We start from the raw sequence: 20,407 nt of genomic DNA on the forward strand, positions 1-20,407 counted from the left end.
GTGTGTGTGTGTGTGTGTGTGTGTGTGTGTGTGTGCGAGTACTGTATGAAAAAACGATTCTTTGCTTCAATCTCTGATCGTGTTAGAGATAGATGCTATGTGACTTGACTATGCAACTCTTTCACAGACACACACACACACACACACACACACATACACACTGTGGTCTGTCATGTTAGCATGTATCATTGGAAGTGACAGGCTGTGTCTGTAATGACAAGCTAGCAGTGGCTATATAAGAGTATAAATGTATGTGATAACATTCTTAATTCGCATGCATGACTTCCTGTATCATTAATGCCACAGATGCTCATTGGCCCGTTAGTGCGTTCTGAGGATGCTCATTGGTCCAGAAGCATGTTCCACTGATGCTCATTGGGTATTTTATCGCCTGTGTAGGTGCAGGGACTGCTCATTCACAAGGATAACCATTACTATCATTAAAGCGTGATCTTGTTAAAAGAATGATTCTGTTTTATTTGGCAGTGGAGTGCAGATAAGTAAAGCCAAATATAAACTCAGAATGTTGCAAGTATGAGAGAGTAGTATTATTTTAATGAAGCTCTGCATTTTGAAAACTTGTTTTTAAGACGTTTTTGGTGTCCTCATTTGTCCTTATTGTGAAGCAACATTAGAGCTAAGTTATTTTAAGTTTCCTTAGGGATTAATGTGTTATTACTTAGAATTCCTCATGGGGGCGACAAAAAACTACGCACTATTGAACTTTTTGGGGAATTTGTGAACGGTAAGCATGTTAGAAGTAAAGAAACATCAGCTATCAGCAACTTTGTCAGCCTTCAAAAGCAGTCAAATCCTAACCTCCTTGTATCCATGTTGTACCCAGATTTACTAACAGATTCACAGTCAGATAAAAGGCCCCAAAACAAGGAATGCTCATCATTTGGAGAAAAAGAGTGACAGAGATGGAGAGATTGAGTACTGGGAGGTTGAAGCAAGGAGATAAAGGGATGATGGACGAACATGGAAAGAGGAGACGCATCCTTTGCCGACAGCTGATGAAAGAATACTGAGAATATGTTGAAACTTGACAGACATACAAACACACATCTCAGCTTGTGTTACATTTTATCCTAACTCTAACTCTGCCTCTACTTTTCCCAACTTTCTTGAACCATTTATTTTTTTATTTGTCTTCTATATTGTCCTGTGAAGAAGAAGTAATACAAAATAATAATCATTTAAGAGGTAACATGCTACAGGTGCAAACCTGAGGCAGAAAAGTGTTTAGAAAAATTGTCCGGTTTCACCTTGGTTATAGAGGCTGACACCTCAATGTTGTGATGAATGAAAAGCGTTTCTGTGAAAATACTTCTGTGAAACAAAATTATCCCTTTTCTACCAATACAGCAAGCAGCTGAGCAGTGACTATGTGTGTGGAAGAGTTTGTGTATAGTGCCACTCCTAATCGGGTCTTGATTGCATGGGATGGATTCCCCCTCCCATTTCCTCACTTTCTTCTTTAAAAAAAAAAGTTTTAAATCAATCACGTTGGATTTGTTCCAGTTTTTATCAACTAAATGATTTGGTGTCGCACACATTTGTTTTCCTGAAAAGTTTGCGCAAAGCTCCACACAGCAATCATGGCTCAGAAAAGAGAAAAGAAAATCATTACACCTGGTTTTCATTTCTAGTGACAGAACATACGTAAATGGTCATTGCAATTCTGATTTACTGATGTTTTCATTACAAAAACTTCATCAATATTAAACAAAATAGAGTGAGAGTCTTGAAATTAAGACTTTATTTCCTATCAACATTGTTACTTCCTGTTGCTTTTTCTGTAGACCATGAAATTGCATGAAAGTTGTTAACAGCTCATGATAACTGGCGAAACGTGTGAAAGTAATCTATTAATAGAAAAGTGTAGATGAGTCCAGTTTTGTGCCATGAAGCTTCCATTATGCTGGGAAGCAATCAATTTCATTTCCTGACATATCCAACCTGTCCCACGGCAGTGTGTGAAGGCTGATGGGGTTTACAATCAAAGAATTAGCATGATGTTGATGCTACGATGGCATGTGTGAGTCTGATCCCGGACTCAGAGGTGGATCTGCGCCGACTGTATTAAATATAGGGTGTCATTTTGCCATTGTTTGTTACTTCAAGTCTGATACACTGCAAAATGCTGGAGTTGACTTTCAACATTCAGCGAGCCGTGGGAGTGCAGAACCATAATTGATCGGCTCTATAGAGGCTGGAAGCAAATGAGTGAGCTGCTCTTAGTCATCTTCCTGGATGAGATGTGCATACAGAGTTACAGTCCAGCTAACCTTCTCTCCTCTGCCTCCCTTATTACCATGTCATAATCCTGCAGACATCCACCTCGAAATTCAACAATGTTGCTTTCTTCTTCTGTTTTTCAAGTGGCACAGATATGTTTCTTGGCCGTTTCTGCTGCCTGACTGCAGGAAAAAAAAAAGACTGCAGACCGAAACCTTAACCAAAGTTGTTTTACCAAATCTTAATCAAATCATCTTGACCCAAACCTTACCATAAGTACATTAGGGAAAATTAAAGCATGTGCACATGCGGCCATGCACATGTATGTGTATGCACAAGTGTCTAATCAAGAATATCATCAACCCTTCACCCATTGCCACCACTATCCCCATAAGATAGCAAAGTGAAATACCTCATTAAGTGACAGCCTGTAACCCCAAACCTTCATCTCAGGGCAAACCCCATGCAGAGCACCTCAAACGACCAGCTGACAACCGATCCGCCTCATTTCTATCTGCCAGCACCCACTCAGGGTTCATACCCCCTGACTGACCCCCCAACCGAACGCAAACAACAAAAGCAAGTAGCCCTATGGCATGGAAGCCGGACCATCCGACAGCTGCTTCTCTCAGTCCGGGGAAACTGTAGATAAATACCAAATCAACGTACAACCAGCCACCCGAAAACCACCAAGAAAGGAAAGAAGTTTCACTCCAGAGCATGTATGCACTGTGGTTGGCATTCCTGCTCACACCGACTTGGTTTAAAGTAATCAGGGCCTAGTTTCCCAAAAACAACATACGGCTATAATCGTATAATCTGTTGTACAGACCTTCTGAAGCTTTAGAGGGATTTCTCAGAAGCATTATAATTTTATACATTTAAAAAGGATCGTAGATGAACTCCTACCCACTTGTAGGAGGCATTAAGCATCTTCAGAAGCTCACAAACCTGCAGGAGGAACCCACAAACGTTTTATTTAAACATGTTTTAAGTTTTTATTGTTTTTGTTCGTTGAACACTGATGTTCTTTAAGTGACATTTGAAGTAAAATGAGTGAAAATGTTCAGATCGGGAAATTGTGCCCAGAACTATCAATGTAAGATCTTGCAACTAAGATGGGTAAATGCACTTAAACTCACACACCCACTATCCTGGGCACATTTACATTACCATGTAGGTAGACCAGTGCTGTCTCCAAGTCATTTCCAAGAGCAATCCTGGATGCCATGGGTAGCAAATAACCCCATGATCACCGTTTTCTCCCTTTAAACCAGGAGAAAGTCTGAATGCACAATTTGCCTCAAGGGTACTGCTCCCACTAACAGGCATGAGGAATCACAACCCAAAAAAATATTCAGCACAGAAACTGTCTGCGTGCGTGTGTGTGTGTGTGTGTGTGTGTGTGTGTGTGTGTGTGTGTGTGTGTGTGTGTGTGTGTGTGTGTGTGTGTGTGTGTGTGTGTGTGTGTGTGTGTGTGTGTGTGTGTGTGTGTGTGTGTAACCGGTAGATAAATAGAGTGAAAACTCCCAATACCAATTGGACACAACAAAAGGCCACCTGGGTAGGTATATGTGTTTATATTTCTAAGTTTCTGTATGTGTGTGTATGTCTTTGTTTCACTGTTTTTTGTGTTTGTGTGTGTGTGTGTGTGTGTGTGTGTGTGTGTGTGTCATTTTAGCGGAGTTTGTTTTCTGAGGCTTTTGTGACAATCTGGTTTTCATTTCCTGAAGGATGATTTCCTTTGTCCCCCTCTCCCTCTGCCCAATCTCCTGAAGAGAGCGTTGGTTGCTTTTGTACTCCAAGATTTGACAGCAAGCAGGCGTAAGAATGCAGATTGGCAAACATTTCTCTGAAGAAACTAGCATGTGGTCGTCACAAAAGACAGTTGCATACTAATAGCTTTCAATTTAAGTAATGCCATGACTCCCTACAGTCCGAAATTTGTTTCATCTAGTCACTGTACTTCAATCAAAACAATAACAAAAGATGCAGATTAGTGACATCGTCCAGTAGCACGGTATGGGGGGGAGGTGCTGTTTTCCCCACAGTTGCAGTCATTGCAGTCAGCTTCTTCCGGTTAGGATTCCTTCAGTGGTTCAGGAGGTTTTTACCGGGTGCCCAATTAGCCCGCAGATATCTCCTCCTAACCAAAATCGCACCAGAATATATTTTCCAACTTGTTTCACGCATTTTTCTATGAAAATGATATTCTCTGCAGAAAGTCAAACTGTAGCAGGAATGTGACCTTTTTAATATAACAACAGTATTAAGGTCAGCTCGGACTAACACTTGTAGTTCATTAAAATGGTCTGACGTGGTTATTTAAAGTTTTGAAAAAGTCATATTACATCAGGGCTCTGGTGGGAACCCTGGAGGAGGACTGAGGTCGATAATGACTCATTTTCACACCTCTTCTCGCTCCCTCTTCTCTCTCCTTTCCTCTCTTATTTTATCCTTGTTTTGTCTGTCTCTCTCTTACTGTACTGCTGCACTTTATCCCATATTTGTTTCTCTCTCCTCTTTTCTGTTCTGTTCGCCTCCTCTCTCCTTTTAAATTCCCTTATTTCCAGACTCTGAGTTTCTCTTCCTCTCTGCTTCTCTTTTGACTCTAACTGATTAACAGTAGGAAAGAGAATCCTAACACGTATGTCACTGAAATGTTCATCAGTATTTTAGGTCTTTAGGTTTTTCTTCAGTAAATATTCCTGCTGTGACATGGCCATGGCAAAATGTTGACTTTAATGAAGATTGTGTCAACTTGATTTGGGTTTTAACAGAGAGGATTATGTCTCGGTCCTCTTGTTCTGGCCACTGATGGAGTAAATAACTGGCTTATGGAGCTCTGACTGATGTCTATTATAGCTGTGTGGCTGAGTGTTTATTGTTCCTTCGTTTCTACTACCCATAATTACCCTCTCTTCTCCCATAATTTTCCTCTCCTGCTGTGCTATTCTTTTGGTCTTTCCTGTCTTTCTTTTACTTCCTATCCCCCAAGGTGGAGATGGGTCATCATGTTGCCATGACAAAAGCTTTGATTATTGTCCAGGTTGAGTGGATGGCGTCAGAGAAATTAGTTTTCTGAGACAGAAATGTCAATAATTTCAAAGGAGGTAAATTGCTAAACTCTGGTTTGCAAAGTGGATAGAGAATCATCCACAGAGATGTACAATTTCCATCAGTTAATAGTGTCCTGACAATACACAGGAGAAGCTTTCTGTTCTGCCGCTGAGTGGTTGCTGAACACAATCAGGCAAATCAGCTTTTTATGCAACACCTCTTAAGCACTTACAGACTTAAACCACCCGTACCGAATGGGAAAGAGAAACCTATTTTCTGCTTCGAAATTCTTTCTTGTAATTTCTATCTACGTATTTTAGCTTAATTCTTGTGAAATCCAGGGTAGATTTACTTCAGACACAATAACTGCTTTGTACCACTGTTATGTATTTCCAAGTGAAATAATATTTAGAGAGTTTTTTTTTTTTTAAAGCTTTAAATGCAAACAAGGATACAGAAATGTAATCAACTTTTTAGTACAGGACCTCTTTGCGTGGATGAATTAAAGGTCCCATATGTCTTTTTTTGATTATAAAGCACGTCCAGGTGCTAAATTGATTTATTGATTGATTGATTGATATATAAATGCTGTGAAGGTATCACCACAGAGAAATGCACAAAGCCTGTATTCAGAAACGGTGCCTTTAAACGGGCAGATTTTTTTCTGTGTACGAGATAAGTGCGAATGCGTCCATACTGGAGCACAGATGAGCTAATGGCAAAGGAGGTCGAGCAGCACAAGTGTCTGATATGTGTAGGCTGTGTAGTGTGGGTTTAAACTATGCATTTACTGTCTTCTGGAGTCCAAATCAGCAAGTGGGGTTGGATGGAGAATAAGTATTAGTCAATAAAACGTCCACCCAACTACACCTCCATTCCCTCTATAGTGTGTATGTGTGTGTGTGTATTTTCAGTCAGCTGTGAAATGGGCGATTCCTCCTCCCGGTTTAAGAACCGAGGGTAATGATGTCGAATGGGAGAGGTTTATAGAGGCATTAAGCCCACCTCTTAGTCCCTCTCTATCTCTGTCTTTCTGTCTCAGGCTCTATTTCTTCGTCCCTCTCCCCCTCTTCCTCAATGTCCCCCTCTCTCTGTTTTTTATGGTGGCATTATTATCTTGCTCTCCCACCCATTAATGTTCAGGTTGGAGCAGAATAATAAATTTCCGGATCATGCCGACGCAGCGTTTCTCCACCTAAAGCACATCCTGTGGACTCGACAGAAACACTGCACCGGAACACACAAGACAACAAAGATTGTGGCATATTCTTGTTCTCCTTACTTTAAAAAAATATATATTTTTAAATGTATTTTTTAGGGAAACACTATCATTAGTAGAAGCAGCAGTTGTGTTGCTGTTAAAGTAGTGTAACCGTGTGAAACGATTGGCAGGAATGTGTGTGGCGTCACCCATGTGTGCACGAGACAAACAAAATGGGAACCCACTTACAGAAAAACGTCCCAATAGCGCTACTAGAAGTTGAAACCTCCACAGGATGCCTTTATAAAGTAAAACCGTTTATAAATCTTTATTTTTCCACAGCCATCTTAGTCACTACCTCTATCCAGGGTTTCCTTTGGTTACACTTGCCTTCCTAATCTTCATGTGCCCACTGTTGGTACGGAGTGTAGCAAATATTGAAGCACTCTCCTTTTTAAAGTCAGACTGTGTAACTTTCGAAAGAAGAAATAACATAAACCAAATTAATCAGCAATAAAACACACCCTTGCTCAGTTCAATACATTCACGTGACCAGTAGCGTATGGAGACTAGTGATAGCTAATGTTAGCAAACTTTAGAGAGAGATTGCTGTGTAACTACGTTTACGCTACCATTTACCATTTACCATCTTGTAATAGTCACTTGTGGCATCCTAATCACATCAGTAATTTGCCCTAATTCTACAGTTATGTTATTTTGGTAAATAACATGTTTATGTTATTTTCTGCAAAAAACAAACATTTTAATCTCTTTCTGTCTGTCTTCAGCTTTCAGCCTATGGAGGGAGTGTGGTCTACACTGTGTCTTATACTACAGACCAACGAGAACAAATGGCCATTAGAGTCACCTCACAACCTGACATAATCATAGAGGTAAGTTTTCAAATGTGCATACAGACAATGACGTCAGAGAATTGGCATATATACTGTATATACACGTCTATAACATAAATGAAGAGCAGGTATACTGTTTATCTGCCTTTATCTGTATGTACTACTGTGTGTGTGTGTGTGTGTGTAGTAGTAGTAGTAGTAGTAGTAGTAGTAGTAGCTTTTGATTTTTAAAGTTGTGCTTTATTAAGCCCCTGAGATTTCTTAGAAACCGGCGACAGTGTAGAGCTCTGTAATTAGTTTCAGTTCTCTGGGCTGCACCTCGGTCCAGGGCATTGACCAGGATTGCTCCTAACATTTAACACATTCATGGTTTTTGTTGTGGGAGGAAAAGGTCACAACCAGAGAAAACCCACATGGACACAATTGTGAGTCTCTGTGTGTGTTTATGTACAGTATTTGTGTCTGCAGCATATTCATCTTTCCCTACAAGCCATTGACTTTTGCACCAGTGAAGACCACTAAATAAAGCAGCAAATAAAAGCTGTTAAAAGCAGAGACACACACACACACACACACACACACACACACACACACACACACACACACACACACACACACAGCTACAGCTGGCAGAGAAATGCTGAACTTAGCAATAAAAATGCAGATAGAGAGTCTCTCCCTCGTCTCTATGTCTTTTATAATGAGCAGGTTGTGATATGATGTATGGCAGCAATAAGCAAAGCAGCAACGCTATTAGTTAACTATTTAAATCTCCTAAATCACTAAGCAACATTGTGTGTGTGTGAAGGCACAAATACAAACAGGCACATAAGCAGGTTGGTATATGTGTTTTTCTATGTTCACTGTGCCAGAGCTGCAGCAATGATCCCGTTTCTCACACAAAACTTTCTTCCAGTGTTAAGAAGAGGAAGTTTTTATTAGAATAGTTTGGAGAAAAAAAATGAATAAATGCTGTCTGTTATTACAGCTTATTAGCTGCAATAATATGTAAATTTACTTCTCAGGTTTCCGGTAGATATAGGTCAAATATAGACACAAATGCAAATAAAATGTATTAAGAATTTAAATGTAATGCCTTTCATTTAGAGCTAGAGAAAAAAAAATCTAATATCTCGATATTTTTTACCAAATACATCAATGTCCATATTGTGGCGATATTGTAGGGTTGACTATTGGTGCTTTAACAAAATATTAACACAATGAGAGTTTTGATAAATATTCACCAATAATGTGGATATGATGACTTAATGGGCAAATGTAAATAATAACACAGCTCTAACAGCCTGATAAGTTCAGAAATTGACATCACTTTACTGTAATGCAGCCCTTAAAACCAGGAAAAGACTAAACTTGTGTCATATGTCGATATATCGATATATTGTATTGTCAAGCTCTACTTTAATTTAGTAAACGTTCCATAAAAATTAAAAAGTTTTTTTCCCCCGCAAAACTAAAGAGAGATAGAATGGGAAGAAGAAAGTAAGGGAGGAAGGAAAGATGAAAGAATAAAGAGAAAGAAAGGAAGAGTGAAAGGAAAGAATGAAGGAAGAAGATGAAAAAAAGAAGGCAAGGAAGAAAGGAAGGAAGGAACAAAGAAAAGAAACAGGGAGGAAGGAAAGAAGAGGAGAAGCAAGCGAAGTCAACAGAAAGAAGTGAAAAATGAAAGAAAAAACTGCGAGATGGATAGTCACAGACCAGTAAGCCTGTGTTATTTAAAGACGTGTCAGTCAGATGGACAGACTGGGAGGAGATGGGAGGAGAGGAGGACAAGTGCCGGTCTTGTTGTCAACAAAAAGTGCCTCTCCAAATGATGACGATAATGAACCACCTACACACTGTCAACCAGCGTTCTCCCTTTTCACTGTCTCCCTTTCAGCCTTTGTCTTGTTTTGTCGCCCCCTCACTGTTTACTCTGCATATCTGCATCAAGTTGTGATATTGTTTGTTGCGTGAAGCACAGGAAGGAGCCTTGCTTGTAAGTATGTAGGATCTGAATAGACAATAATCTCTCTGTCTTTGTTTGTCTGTATGGCTTTGTTGATTTCAATGTCTTTCTTTCAACCCCGCCCACTTTATCAGCCCTACATTAGCAGAGTTAAAATACCAAGCCTTTCATGGCCGCACAACAACTGCCAATGTACTGCATCTGGAGTTTATTGTTTTGCTTAAAACAACATCCAAAAACTTGATTTTGATTTGTGTTTCTTCTGTAAATAAAATGTTCTTACCCTAATGATTTCCACAAAATGACCAAAACCAACATTAACTTGATCTACTAACACGTTTTGTCTGTGTTGCCAAAGCTTGATGTACTGTAGCTCAGTGATTCTCAATGAATATGTATTAGTCCGCAGCTGAAAATAGTCCCCAACAAATAATGTACTATAATTTACTCCTTAGTTAGAAATTTGATGAAATCCACAGTGCCCAGCTGCTGTTGGAATTTACCTTGCCCTTTTAAATAACTACACGAATTACAGTATATTTTTAGGATCCATATTTGAAGAAACAAATGGGATTGGAGCCAGGAACCACAGGTGGACTTACGCCTTGCTGTTGGTTTTGGTCTTTTCAAGGTATTTCTTCCCAATAAGACAATTATATGGAAGTGCGACCCTGATCCTTCAGTTGATAATTGAAGGTGTGCTATACTGTATAGAAGTGAAAGACAATTAAAGAGAGAGTAAAAGCCTCTCTTTCAAAGACTGAATGAAAACTATTTTCTCTGAGGTCACTTTGTCGTTTTTCTTTTCAATCTGCCTCTTTTCTTTGTCTCTTCCTTTCTTTTCCGTCTTTATCTCGGCATCTCTCGGCCCTGCTACTGCTTTCCGTCTCTTTATCCATCCCTCCATCTCCTCTTTTTAAATTAGTTTTTATTTAATGGTTTATTGGCATGGTAAGCTCTCTCTCTCTCTCTCTCTCTCTCTCTCCCTCCCTCCCTCCATCAGTAGCTCCCTCCCTCCATCAGTAGTTGTCACTCTGCGTTAGCTGCTACATGTCATTGATCTGTTCTCAACAAGAGATAGTCAGATACCAGGCCCGGGCTCAATTCACTTTGCATTCAGTCCATTCAAAATGTCAATAGAAACTGCAGCTCATTACCTAATGACACATCATTCACTCTCCCTCTCTTTTTTTCCCCAGATCAGTTGAATATCATAGTCCTTTCTGAAAGAGGTGTCATACTGTATTATGTCTTGGTGAAAATTCACTGTCTACATTTATGGAATTACAGGTTAACTGCAACAAACAAGGAAAAAATAAAAACACAAATTAAAAATGTTTTTCTTCTTTCTCTGCCAGGGAGGCGGGATCAAGATTATTGACAAAAGGTTTGGCCAGCCAGTGTACCCGTCCTCGCCAAGCACCAATCGCATTGCTCTCCTTCCAGAGAACTTCCTGGTTTCAGAGAGCGCACAGCCGATTAGTCGAAGGGACTTCCTGTCTGTGTTGGCCAATGTGACCCGTGTGATGGTGCGGGCCTCTTATAGCACAGAACCCAGTGCTGTGTACAGGTACACACACACACACACACACACACACACACACACACACACACACACACACACACACACACACACACACACACACACACACACACTCACACTTCAGCTTAACACTTAAACTGTCTGGCATTATTGGATGATAACATACAGCAGGTCAAGTGTCCTGGACATTGTCGTTATTAGTATTTTTGTATCGTGTTTGGTATCTAGTATTTCGCTTTTACTTTACTTTAATTGCAACAAATAATCCAATAACTTTAATTTGATATGATGCATATGCTGTTTGTTTGAGTGTCAATTGAGTGCTGCCCTCTAAATGATCAGTACTATACAAACCTGAAGCGATTCTACTGTAGTGCGACTTTTGATGGAAATCCATGCAAGTGTAGATGTTGTCATATAACAAGTATGTACTTTTATTGGGAAACAATTAATAATAGCCCTTTGTGGACTTTTTGTGCATAAAAATCCTGCAAGAATGAACTCAGGTCATAAAGGTTCTAAAGATGTTTTAAAGATAATCAGCTAAAAAGCCCTGTTTATGTAAGTGAAGGCTGTTTAACTGTAAACCCAGACAGACTACTTATGTGCCTAATGCTTAATATTTCTCTGTGTGGGTGTGCGTGTGTGTGTGTGTGTGTGTGTGTGTGTGTGTGTGTGTGTGTGTGTGTGTGTGTGTGTGTGTGTGTGTGTGTGTGTGTGTGTGTGTGTGTGTCTGTCTGGTTTATGCATGTAGATTCCACCTATTCTCAATGCAGGTAGCAAACCCCTCTGCCAGAGGAGAGAGGAGAGCATCAGCTGTAGAAAGCTGCTTTTGTCCTGCTGGATATGCTGGAACGTCGTGTGAGGTAAACACAGACACACACCTACTGCAATTTTCAAACTTGCTGTATAATCAATAGAAAACAAAGTCTTGGAAAAAGGTACTGCATTAAAAGTACTATAAAGCCACATAAAAGTGCAACTAATATATTTTGAATGTCAGCATACAAAGTAAGCACTTTAGTACTTTCTTTTACAGCTGACATCAAATAGATTTATTGTAGGGCTTGTAACATCGCATTATGTAGTCACGCATTTTTAATCAAGATTAATTGCATGATTGTCCGTAGTTAACTTGCGATTAGTTGCAAATTAATCACACATTTTTTATCTGCTCTAAATGTACTTTAAAAGATACCTTCAGCACACCGCAAGTCTCCTCGTCAATCAGACCGGAGATGCGTTTTACTCCGCCGCGGCCAGCCAGACAGTAGATGACGCGTTTGTTGATCCCCTGGATGCTATCACAGAGCACTTTACGTTTTCTGCTGGCCATCCACAACGATACTGCTGAATCACTTCCTGATTTCCCAAACTACGTAGCGGCCCGAGGCCCAAATCACAGAATGCATGTACGTTAATTGTCCGTCAAAAGAATTTGTGGCGTTATGAGGAATTTCCGTTAACTCGTTACTACACATCACAGTGGGGTGTGTTTTCAGTCATTCTTGCAAAACATTAATAATAATAACACCATTAATAATGCAATGCTATCAGGTTTAACGTAAGCTATATTATATCTTAAGCAAATTCTCAAGTTCAAGTCTCAAGTTATTTTTCATCCCATATTGAAAAAAGGAAGGGAACCAATAGCTCCCTGAAAGGAAACTTGTTTTTGTCAATATAAACCTTTTGTACACAAGCAGTGTCAGTGGGATGTATATGACATTTATTTTTCGGAGTGTCTATTTGCACCCCCGGTACGAATAACAGCTGAGCTATTCACACCCTGTGACGTAACAACAAAAACACGTTGCTCGCGTGCACCGAAATCATGGCGGACGTTCATCTTCCGGGACAGCAGAAACTGGCATATTAGGAAAGTTTTGTCTCTAAAGTTTATAACAATTGAATTTCTAGTGGAAAATTGTTACTACAGTTGCGCTTTCTGTCTTCAGTGAAAGCATACAACCGTTAGTTTGTTAGTTAGTACCTACTTTTCGTTATACAGGGGTAGGAAAGAAAAAAAAAAAAAAAAGAAAGAAGAAAAAAAAAAAAAAAAAAAAAAAAGAAAAAAGAAGGAGGGGGGGGGGGGGTAGGGGGGGGTTGGGGGGGGGGGGGGGGGGTTTATTTGGTGGGGGGTGGTTTTTTTTTTTTTTTTTTTTTTTTAAAATTTTATGAATGCGGTAAATAGTCAGGGCCCGCGAACACAAATTTGTTTTTGCAGGGTGGTAGGGGAAGACTCATGAATATGCCTGCTCTGGTTGGGTTGGTTAGGTTTAGGCAAGAGGAGTGGGATTGGTTATGGTTAGGGTAAGAATGTCAGGGCAATAATATTCCAAAAAGGTGTAATACATGAGTAGTATGGATAACTGTGTGTAAATATATGCCAAGGCACTGTAAATGCACAGGGGTGCAAATAGCATGCATTGATATTTGTACCAGATGGGGTATTAATAGAACACATTGCTGTGTGCACCGGCGGGGTATGAATAGCATTCATTTCTAATTGCACCAGGGTACGAATAGCACTTCTAATTGCACCAGGGTGCAAATAGCATACACTGCTAATTGTACCAGGGGTGCAAATAGCCTCACCCTTTATTTTTTGCAAATAAGCTACATTTAAACATCCAAAGAACATCAGTATGATTTATTGCAGTATTCCATGAATGACAAAAGGATCATCCTGTTTTCTTTTAAAGCCTCTTAAGCAAAACTGAACGTCAAATCAGTGTCTAGTTCAGAATGCAGCTGACTTACTGTTACTTCAGTCTTGAAACACAGACACACATGCACTTGTACATACATTACGTTTTTAAAACTCAACCAGACAAACGGATATAATAATCATACAAATAATCACACAAACTTTTACAGTGTAACACAAAGAATAGCACACACATACAGTAAACACATGCTTGAGATGCTAATGAGAGGATCACAGGGTAAATACAGTACGCCACACTGAAGCAGCTTAAAGACGATGTCTGTATTCCTATCTTTCTAACTACTGTTTGTGTGTGTGTGTGTGTGTGTGTGTGTGTGTGTGTGTGTGTGTGTGTGTGTGTCAGGCATGTATTCCTGGTTTTCGGAGGGTTAACGGGAATCTCTATAATGGCGTGTGTGAAGCTTGTCATTGCCATGGACATGCTACACAATGCCACGACATCAAAGGACACTGCCTGGTAAGATTATCAATAAGTTTATTAGAAAACGTGTTTCTTTCTGTCAGATCATTTGGTTTCAGTGCTCAAATCACACTGAAGTGATTTACTCTGCTTTACTCTTTCCTTTTGAATTGGTTAGCCAAAAAAAGTGTTTCTTTTCCAAGGAAAGAGGTACAGCACATGTAAAAGCTTTTATGAAAAGGCCTTATCACTTTTGATAGTTACAGAATGTCAAAAGATCATAGCAAAATGGAAGAAAAAAAACACAGTATATTTTGAGAAATGTGCAAAATGTCAAGTTACAGCATTGTATTTTTAGACAAAATATTGCCTGCATTGTGATTGTACTCAACACATTATTCACTGTACATTTCCCTTTTAACTCACAAAGCTGTTAATCTCATTTATCATAATTAAGGTGTAATAGCAAGTAACCTGTCTGTCATGAGTAAGTTAGCTGACATTTTTATTTATGTTTTTAACAGTCAACTTGTTCACAGCATTGATTTTTTTCTTTAGATGAATAATTGAGAGAGGTTAAATCAATTTGTTGGTAGCCCTTACGTTGCTCACATCTATTGGTGAATTTCTAGCTGAGAGTCCATCCCATTAACTAGAAAAAAGTAGTACTGTAAGTGAGCGTACAAATGAGCGCTAACCAGATATTCTGAGGAAGCAAGATGGCAGTGCATACTTAGAGAAATGTTGAAAAGACGTGGTAAAGACGGTGAAGGCATCGACCCCAAAAGATAAAAAAAGTTTAGTAATTCTGAAGGTACTGCTGCAAGAAGTTAGCGAAATACGATATATCATATTTAGTAGCGTCAGCAGTGGATACAAAGCAGCCAATAAAACTGATGCATGGAATGCAATTACTCATGCAGTGAACGCTGTATCTGGAGAAGAGCGCAGAACCGATGAAGTATATAGGCCTAGCACAATTCATACACAATGGCAATTCAAAGTGCAAACAAACATAAAACTATGTGTACAATAATGAAAATAGTTACAAAATCATAAAGGAGAGAAATATTACATTTTAAATTAGAACAGATGAAAACGGTATAACTACTTATTTTGCGCAAACATGTCAGCTCTAAAATGTGCATAAGAGTGCTCTTGAGTGTGCGTAGATTCTGTTCTTACCTAAGAACAAATCCCAAAAAAGAAAACTTTCTTGTGAAAACTGCGTAAGTGGGGTTTCAGAACGTTTGGTGAATGAGGCCCAATGTTCTTAGAACTACCATCTAGTGGCCATTAGTGGAACTGCAGGTAGAAACACTTGCTCCCTGGTTTCACACACACACCCCCAAATGCACACAAAATTCATGTGCACAAATACACATTTTAGTATACTGGGGAGACACATACATGCCAACCTGCTCATGTGCATCTGCACACACACACATCGTCACTCCCCAGTCTACCCATTGCCTTAGGCTTAACCTGTCAGTTAGCATCAAACAAAATACACATCCTCACCAGTGTGCACTCACGCACCAGTACACACACACACACACACACACACACACACACACACACACACACACACACACACACACATAGAGCTGTGGGTTTTGTATTATCATGTTATGTTTCATTATAGATGAGGAGGATGCTGGGATATGTCAGCGGGAGAACACACACTCTAGACAAAGACAGACAAGCAGGCTCAATCTCTCTCACTCTCACTCTCACACACACACACACACACACACGCACACACACACACACACACTTACATGTTCATTCACAGTGACAGGCAGACAGACAGATGGACACACACTCCTTCCCTGAGGACTGTGGTTTCTGGCTACAGTTGAATGACTGAATGATGCCGTGGTCCTATAGGTTCACACAGTGTGTATGTGTCAGGGTGGGTTTCAGCAGTGAAGAGACATTTGATCTGAAAAGGAAATGATTTGAAACATAACTGACACACACACACACACACACACACACACACAAACGTGCATACACACACAGTAGCTACATGAAATTGCAACTGTTGTAGCTGGACTTAAAAAAACAGGGATATCTTGCCTAAATGAGTGAAATCCGGCAGAATTTCCGTTGTCAACGGAGCAATCCCGGACGTAGAACGTCGAGGATATAGACTAGTCACAAAAAGGTCAGATTCACACTACATTACCTGTTGGTGGTAGTTATTGTGCACCTGGGATTTCCAGCTGACCTAGTCGGAGTGACAAAACCAATAATAAAACGGTCATAGAAGAAAGAATAATAATAATGCTGATAGTAACATGTAACAAATAATACAAAAAATAAATCTAAATCATTCAGAGATGTTGTTTTCAGTCAACATTTCTTTTAAATTGTGGACTGTAAAAAACTACAAACCCTGTATGGTGTACTGGGCTGAATGTGAATCAGTACACTCTCAGTAGTTAGCTCAAGTACTCATCAACGGGGACGTCACTAGGATTGAAAGACAGGGGGGGCTTAGCCCCCAGGGTAATTGTACTTGCGTTTGCAAAATCTTTGCACTCACATCTTTTGTTACTGTATTAGAGCTACACTTATGTCAACAACCAGTCAAGAAACCAATATGTTAACAAGTAAAAAGTGACAGACATATCCTCTTCTTCCATTTCTACTTTGTTCCTTCTGTCTTATCCTTTAAGATAAAAAAAAACCCTGATGCTAATTTCATGACTTCGAAATGCAAATTGGTCACATGAAACAACATCCAAAATGTCCAAAAACAGAGGACAGACAGCTAATAAGTTGGTAAGTTAAACAAATATGAAAAATAGCAGTACAAGAAAAAGAAAAAAATAGGCATAATAGGCATCACTGCAAGCTATTGATACAGATTCTAATTAAAGTGCCTACTGTCTAAATACAATAACCTGATGGCGGAAGGAATAAAAGATTTGGAGTAATGATTACTGTATATACTGTATGCACTGTATGTAGGATTGCTTTCATTTTATTTTCACATGTGTATCTGTGGGCATGTGCTCATCTTTAGCCTAGCCTACATTTAGGCAACATCTACATATTTATTTAATTTATCACAGCCAATGAATGAAGAAAGTTAAATTGGTTAGAATATAGCTAGCATATATAATAAATATAATGAAATAATTTAGTTTAGGCTATGCAAAGTGCCTAGGCCTGCCAACAAATGCTTATTGTTAAAAAACAATCCTTAAACCTATAGACCACTACTGACCTCATCACGCCGGCTCCCTCAGAATCAACTGCCCTGTCAATCTCCTGCTTCTCTTTCTCTCTGTTGAAATATCTTCCAATATCCATCTCATCTGGTCAATGAATTGAAGGATACAACAGTACAATAGCATTAACAGGGACCCTATGACATTTAGTTTTCAGTGACAACAACATTCTATGGGGATTGATATTGTTTTAGAATAGGCCTACTATAGAGATAGGCTAAGAGTTGTGATTAGCTTGCTAAGTTAACCATTTCTTATATTTCGCTAGTTCACTCTAGCTAGACTTTAGTTTTCCATAGCAAACCAAAATATCCCCTTTCATTTACCTCAAGAAAATGTAGCTAAAGGTAAACAGGTCATTAAAAAAAACTTACAATTTCACTCTGTATCACACTAGGTGTAATCAATCTTCCTTTCACCATTAGCATGTGTATCGGTGTGTGTGTTTGTGGGGGTGGGGGGGTGCATAGCGAGTCCAGACCGAAGAGTAGCGACAAGACTAGATGAATCCTCCAGTTACTTGCAACGCGCCGGTCTGCAACGCTCTGAAAGCTGCCAGTTCACACCAATGCAATGAGACGGTGCGGTGCATCATCTTGATACCACAACGACTCTTTGTACTTCTGTCTAACTTCTGACTTTTCGGCTATTTTTTTGTAGCTGGATATATATCATTTGTTGCGTCTAAATATCAATGAGGATACGGTTATTGATAAATCAAATTGTTATTGTTGTTCTTATTATTATTTAGGGGGGCTTAGGAACATTTTGGGGTAGCATCAGCCCCCCTAAAATAGGCCTAACGACGCCCCTGCTCATCAATACTGAAATTTGGTTCTAAACTGTTTCTGAGGGACATTATTTAACCAAGTGTTGTTGTTGTAGTACCTGTGAATCCAATGCGCTTGGTTACTATGGTAACAAAATGTGATGCTAATCTTGAACCATATCATTAACCTTGACTTCCTCGAGATTGTTCCTCCTGCTGCTGTCTGCTTGACAATGATTTGATGTGACAGGCAGCTTTATTTAATAACAGTTTTGTTGTTGTAAAAACGTGTCAACAAGTGTCTGCTCTTTTTTTTACTGAAGTGCCCTAACCCTGAGTCTATTAGTTTGTGGTGTAGTCTAATATATTGTAGTGGGTATACTGTACAACATGTATATATGTAAATATTTTTTCCTGGCTCAGAATGGGCCTTGGGGAGAGCATATCAAAGTGTGGGGTCTGGGTGTCCTCCCCCAGGGTTATTTTGAGCATCAAAGACTTAATTTCCTGCATTCTGATACACTTTTATGCACCAATTTATGGTGGGAAAACCTTTATTTATCCTATGATAAGGAAAACACAGATGACATTCAAAACATATCAATAATAAAATGGAATATAAAGCAGTAAGGGGGCTTTCACATCAGGGACCTGAGCCTGGATCACAGTACTGAAAAGATGATAAAAGTCTCTCTGCATGTTCTGCAGTGTTAGTTTAGTTTGCTGTCACATCTACCCCGTATTTGTGAATACAAATATCTGAAGTGAAAGTTCTGTCACAAAACTATGTTGTTGCATATCATTTTTAAGAGGGTATATGGAAATCCTGGAGATTTCTTAGTAGGTATACTGCGTATACCTGCGTATCACGTAGACTACACCTCTGCTCTAAAAGCAAAGTGTGACACCACCAGTAATTACTCTAAAATAGAGTCTATTGTTAGCTGTTTGGTTTTCGTTTTTTTCACGGTCCTAACTTGCATCCTACCCTTAGTATTAACTGCAGATTAACTTTCATTTGATAAAATTCGATGTAGTCATTTATCATTTTACACCAGAGATGATGCAGAGTGAACTTAAGATTTTCGAGAGGTTTTTCAAAACACTTTGCGATGTGTTAAAAGAGAAAGAAAGATCCCTTCACTGGCTTAAAGTGCCCATATTATGAAAAAAAAAACACTTTTTCTGGGATTTGGGGTGTTATTTTGTGTCTCTGCTTCCACACGCATACAAACTTTGAAAAAAAATCCATCCATGCTGTTTTGAGTGAGAATCTGTTTCTGAATGTGTCCTGCCTTCAGTCTCCGGGTGAGCTGTTGAAAATCTGCACGGCTTGTGACGTCACAAGCCGAAACGAGCTGGCTAACCGCAACTGTTAGCATGCTAGCGTTAGCCGCTAGCATGCTACCTCGTTCTCAATAGCAAAGCACTGCTACAACACACACAAGTTCACCATAATCTACAAAAGAACTACTTCCATGTGCGCCCTCGTTTAGAAGAAGTCTCCCAGCTAATCCTGCCTTGTAACTGACCGAAGTTGGAGAAACAGCCTTTCTTTTACTGTCTATGGAGCTAGCTAGCTGAGATGATCTACATCTGAGCTACTGCGCATGCTTGTGCGAGTGCAATCAAAGATAGTACAGAAGTAGAAAAGGAAAAGAGGTCTCACTCTGTAGCTAAAACAAGAGACCAGGTGAAAAGAGGATCTGCAGCAGTGAGAGAGAGCTGTGCAGTACAACAAAAATATGGTGTTTTTTGAAAATTAAACCATGTAAACCTATTCTGGCACAACCTTAAAATAAAATTATGAACCTGAAAATGAGCATAATATGGGCGCTTTAAAGAAAATTTAATTTGAAAAGTAGACAAGCAGATCTAATGGTATCTTATTGTTTTCATGCCTATAAGCATGATTCAAGACAATATTAACACAATGGCATGTTGAGATTTTCATCAATGTAGAATCCGCTTAAGATCTTCCCATGACGATAAGGTTAACTGATCAGATGGTGGTTTATTTGTTTCCCTGATATAAACAAACTTTAACCTGTGTGTCTGCTCCAGGACTGCTCCCACCACACAACCGGCCCCTTCTGTGATACCTGCCTACCCGGTTACTATGGCAACGCCACCCGTGGGTCACCTGCAGACTGTCAGCCCTGCGCCTGCCCGCTCAATCTTCCTAGTAACAAGTAGGTTCTGAAGACACTGGGTTTAATTACGCCATGACGACACAATTTAATTAGACGCTTCAATGTATCACTGCTGACCCCACAGTGCATCTCTGACTCTGTGGCCCCTGTTCTCTCTTTTTTGACCTGTCTCTTCATAATGTTCTCCTCTCCTCTCCTCACACTCAGACTACATTTGTTTTTGTCTCCAAACGACATCGCCACCAAT

At 39.6% G+C, this 20,407-nt stretch overlaps 1 protein-coding gene across 1 annotated transcript in view; it reads left to right on the forward strand.

The window, feature by feature from the left end:
- lama2 (laminin, alpha 2) overlaps positions 1 to 20,407 on the forward strand; it is a gene marked incomplete at its 3' end in the record, with an annotated part of 199,379 nt that overhangs the window by 79,012 nt on the left and 99,960 nt on the right. The window contains exons 15-19 of the mRNA XM_039781351.1: positions 7,291 to 7,395; positions 10,681 to 10,892; positions 11,620 to 11,731; positions 13,940 to 14,053; positions 20,072 to 20,199. Of these exons, the coding sequence (XP_039637285.1) occupies positions 7,291 to 7,395; positions 10,681 to 10,892; positions 11,620 to 11,731; positions 13,940 to 14,053; positions 20,072 to 20,199 (671 nt within the window). The remainder of the gene's footprint in view (positions 1 to 7,290; positions 7,396 to 10,680; positions 10,893 to 11,619; positions 11,732 to 13,939; positions 14,054 to 20,071; positions 20,200 to 20,407) is intronic.

The sequence above is a fragment of the Perca fluviatilis genome, chromosome 18 (assembly GCF_010015445.1).
Source record: "Perca fluviatilis chromosome 18, GENO_Pfluv_1.0, whole genome shotgun sequence".
Taxonomy (NCBI): Eukaryota; Metazoa; Chordata; class Actinopteri; order Perciformes; family Percidae; genus Perca; species Perca fluviatilis.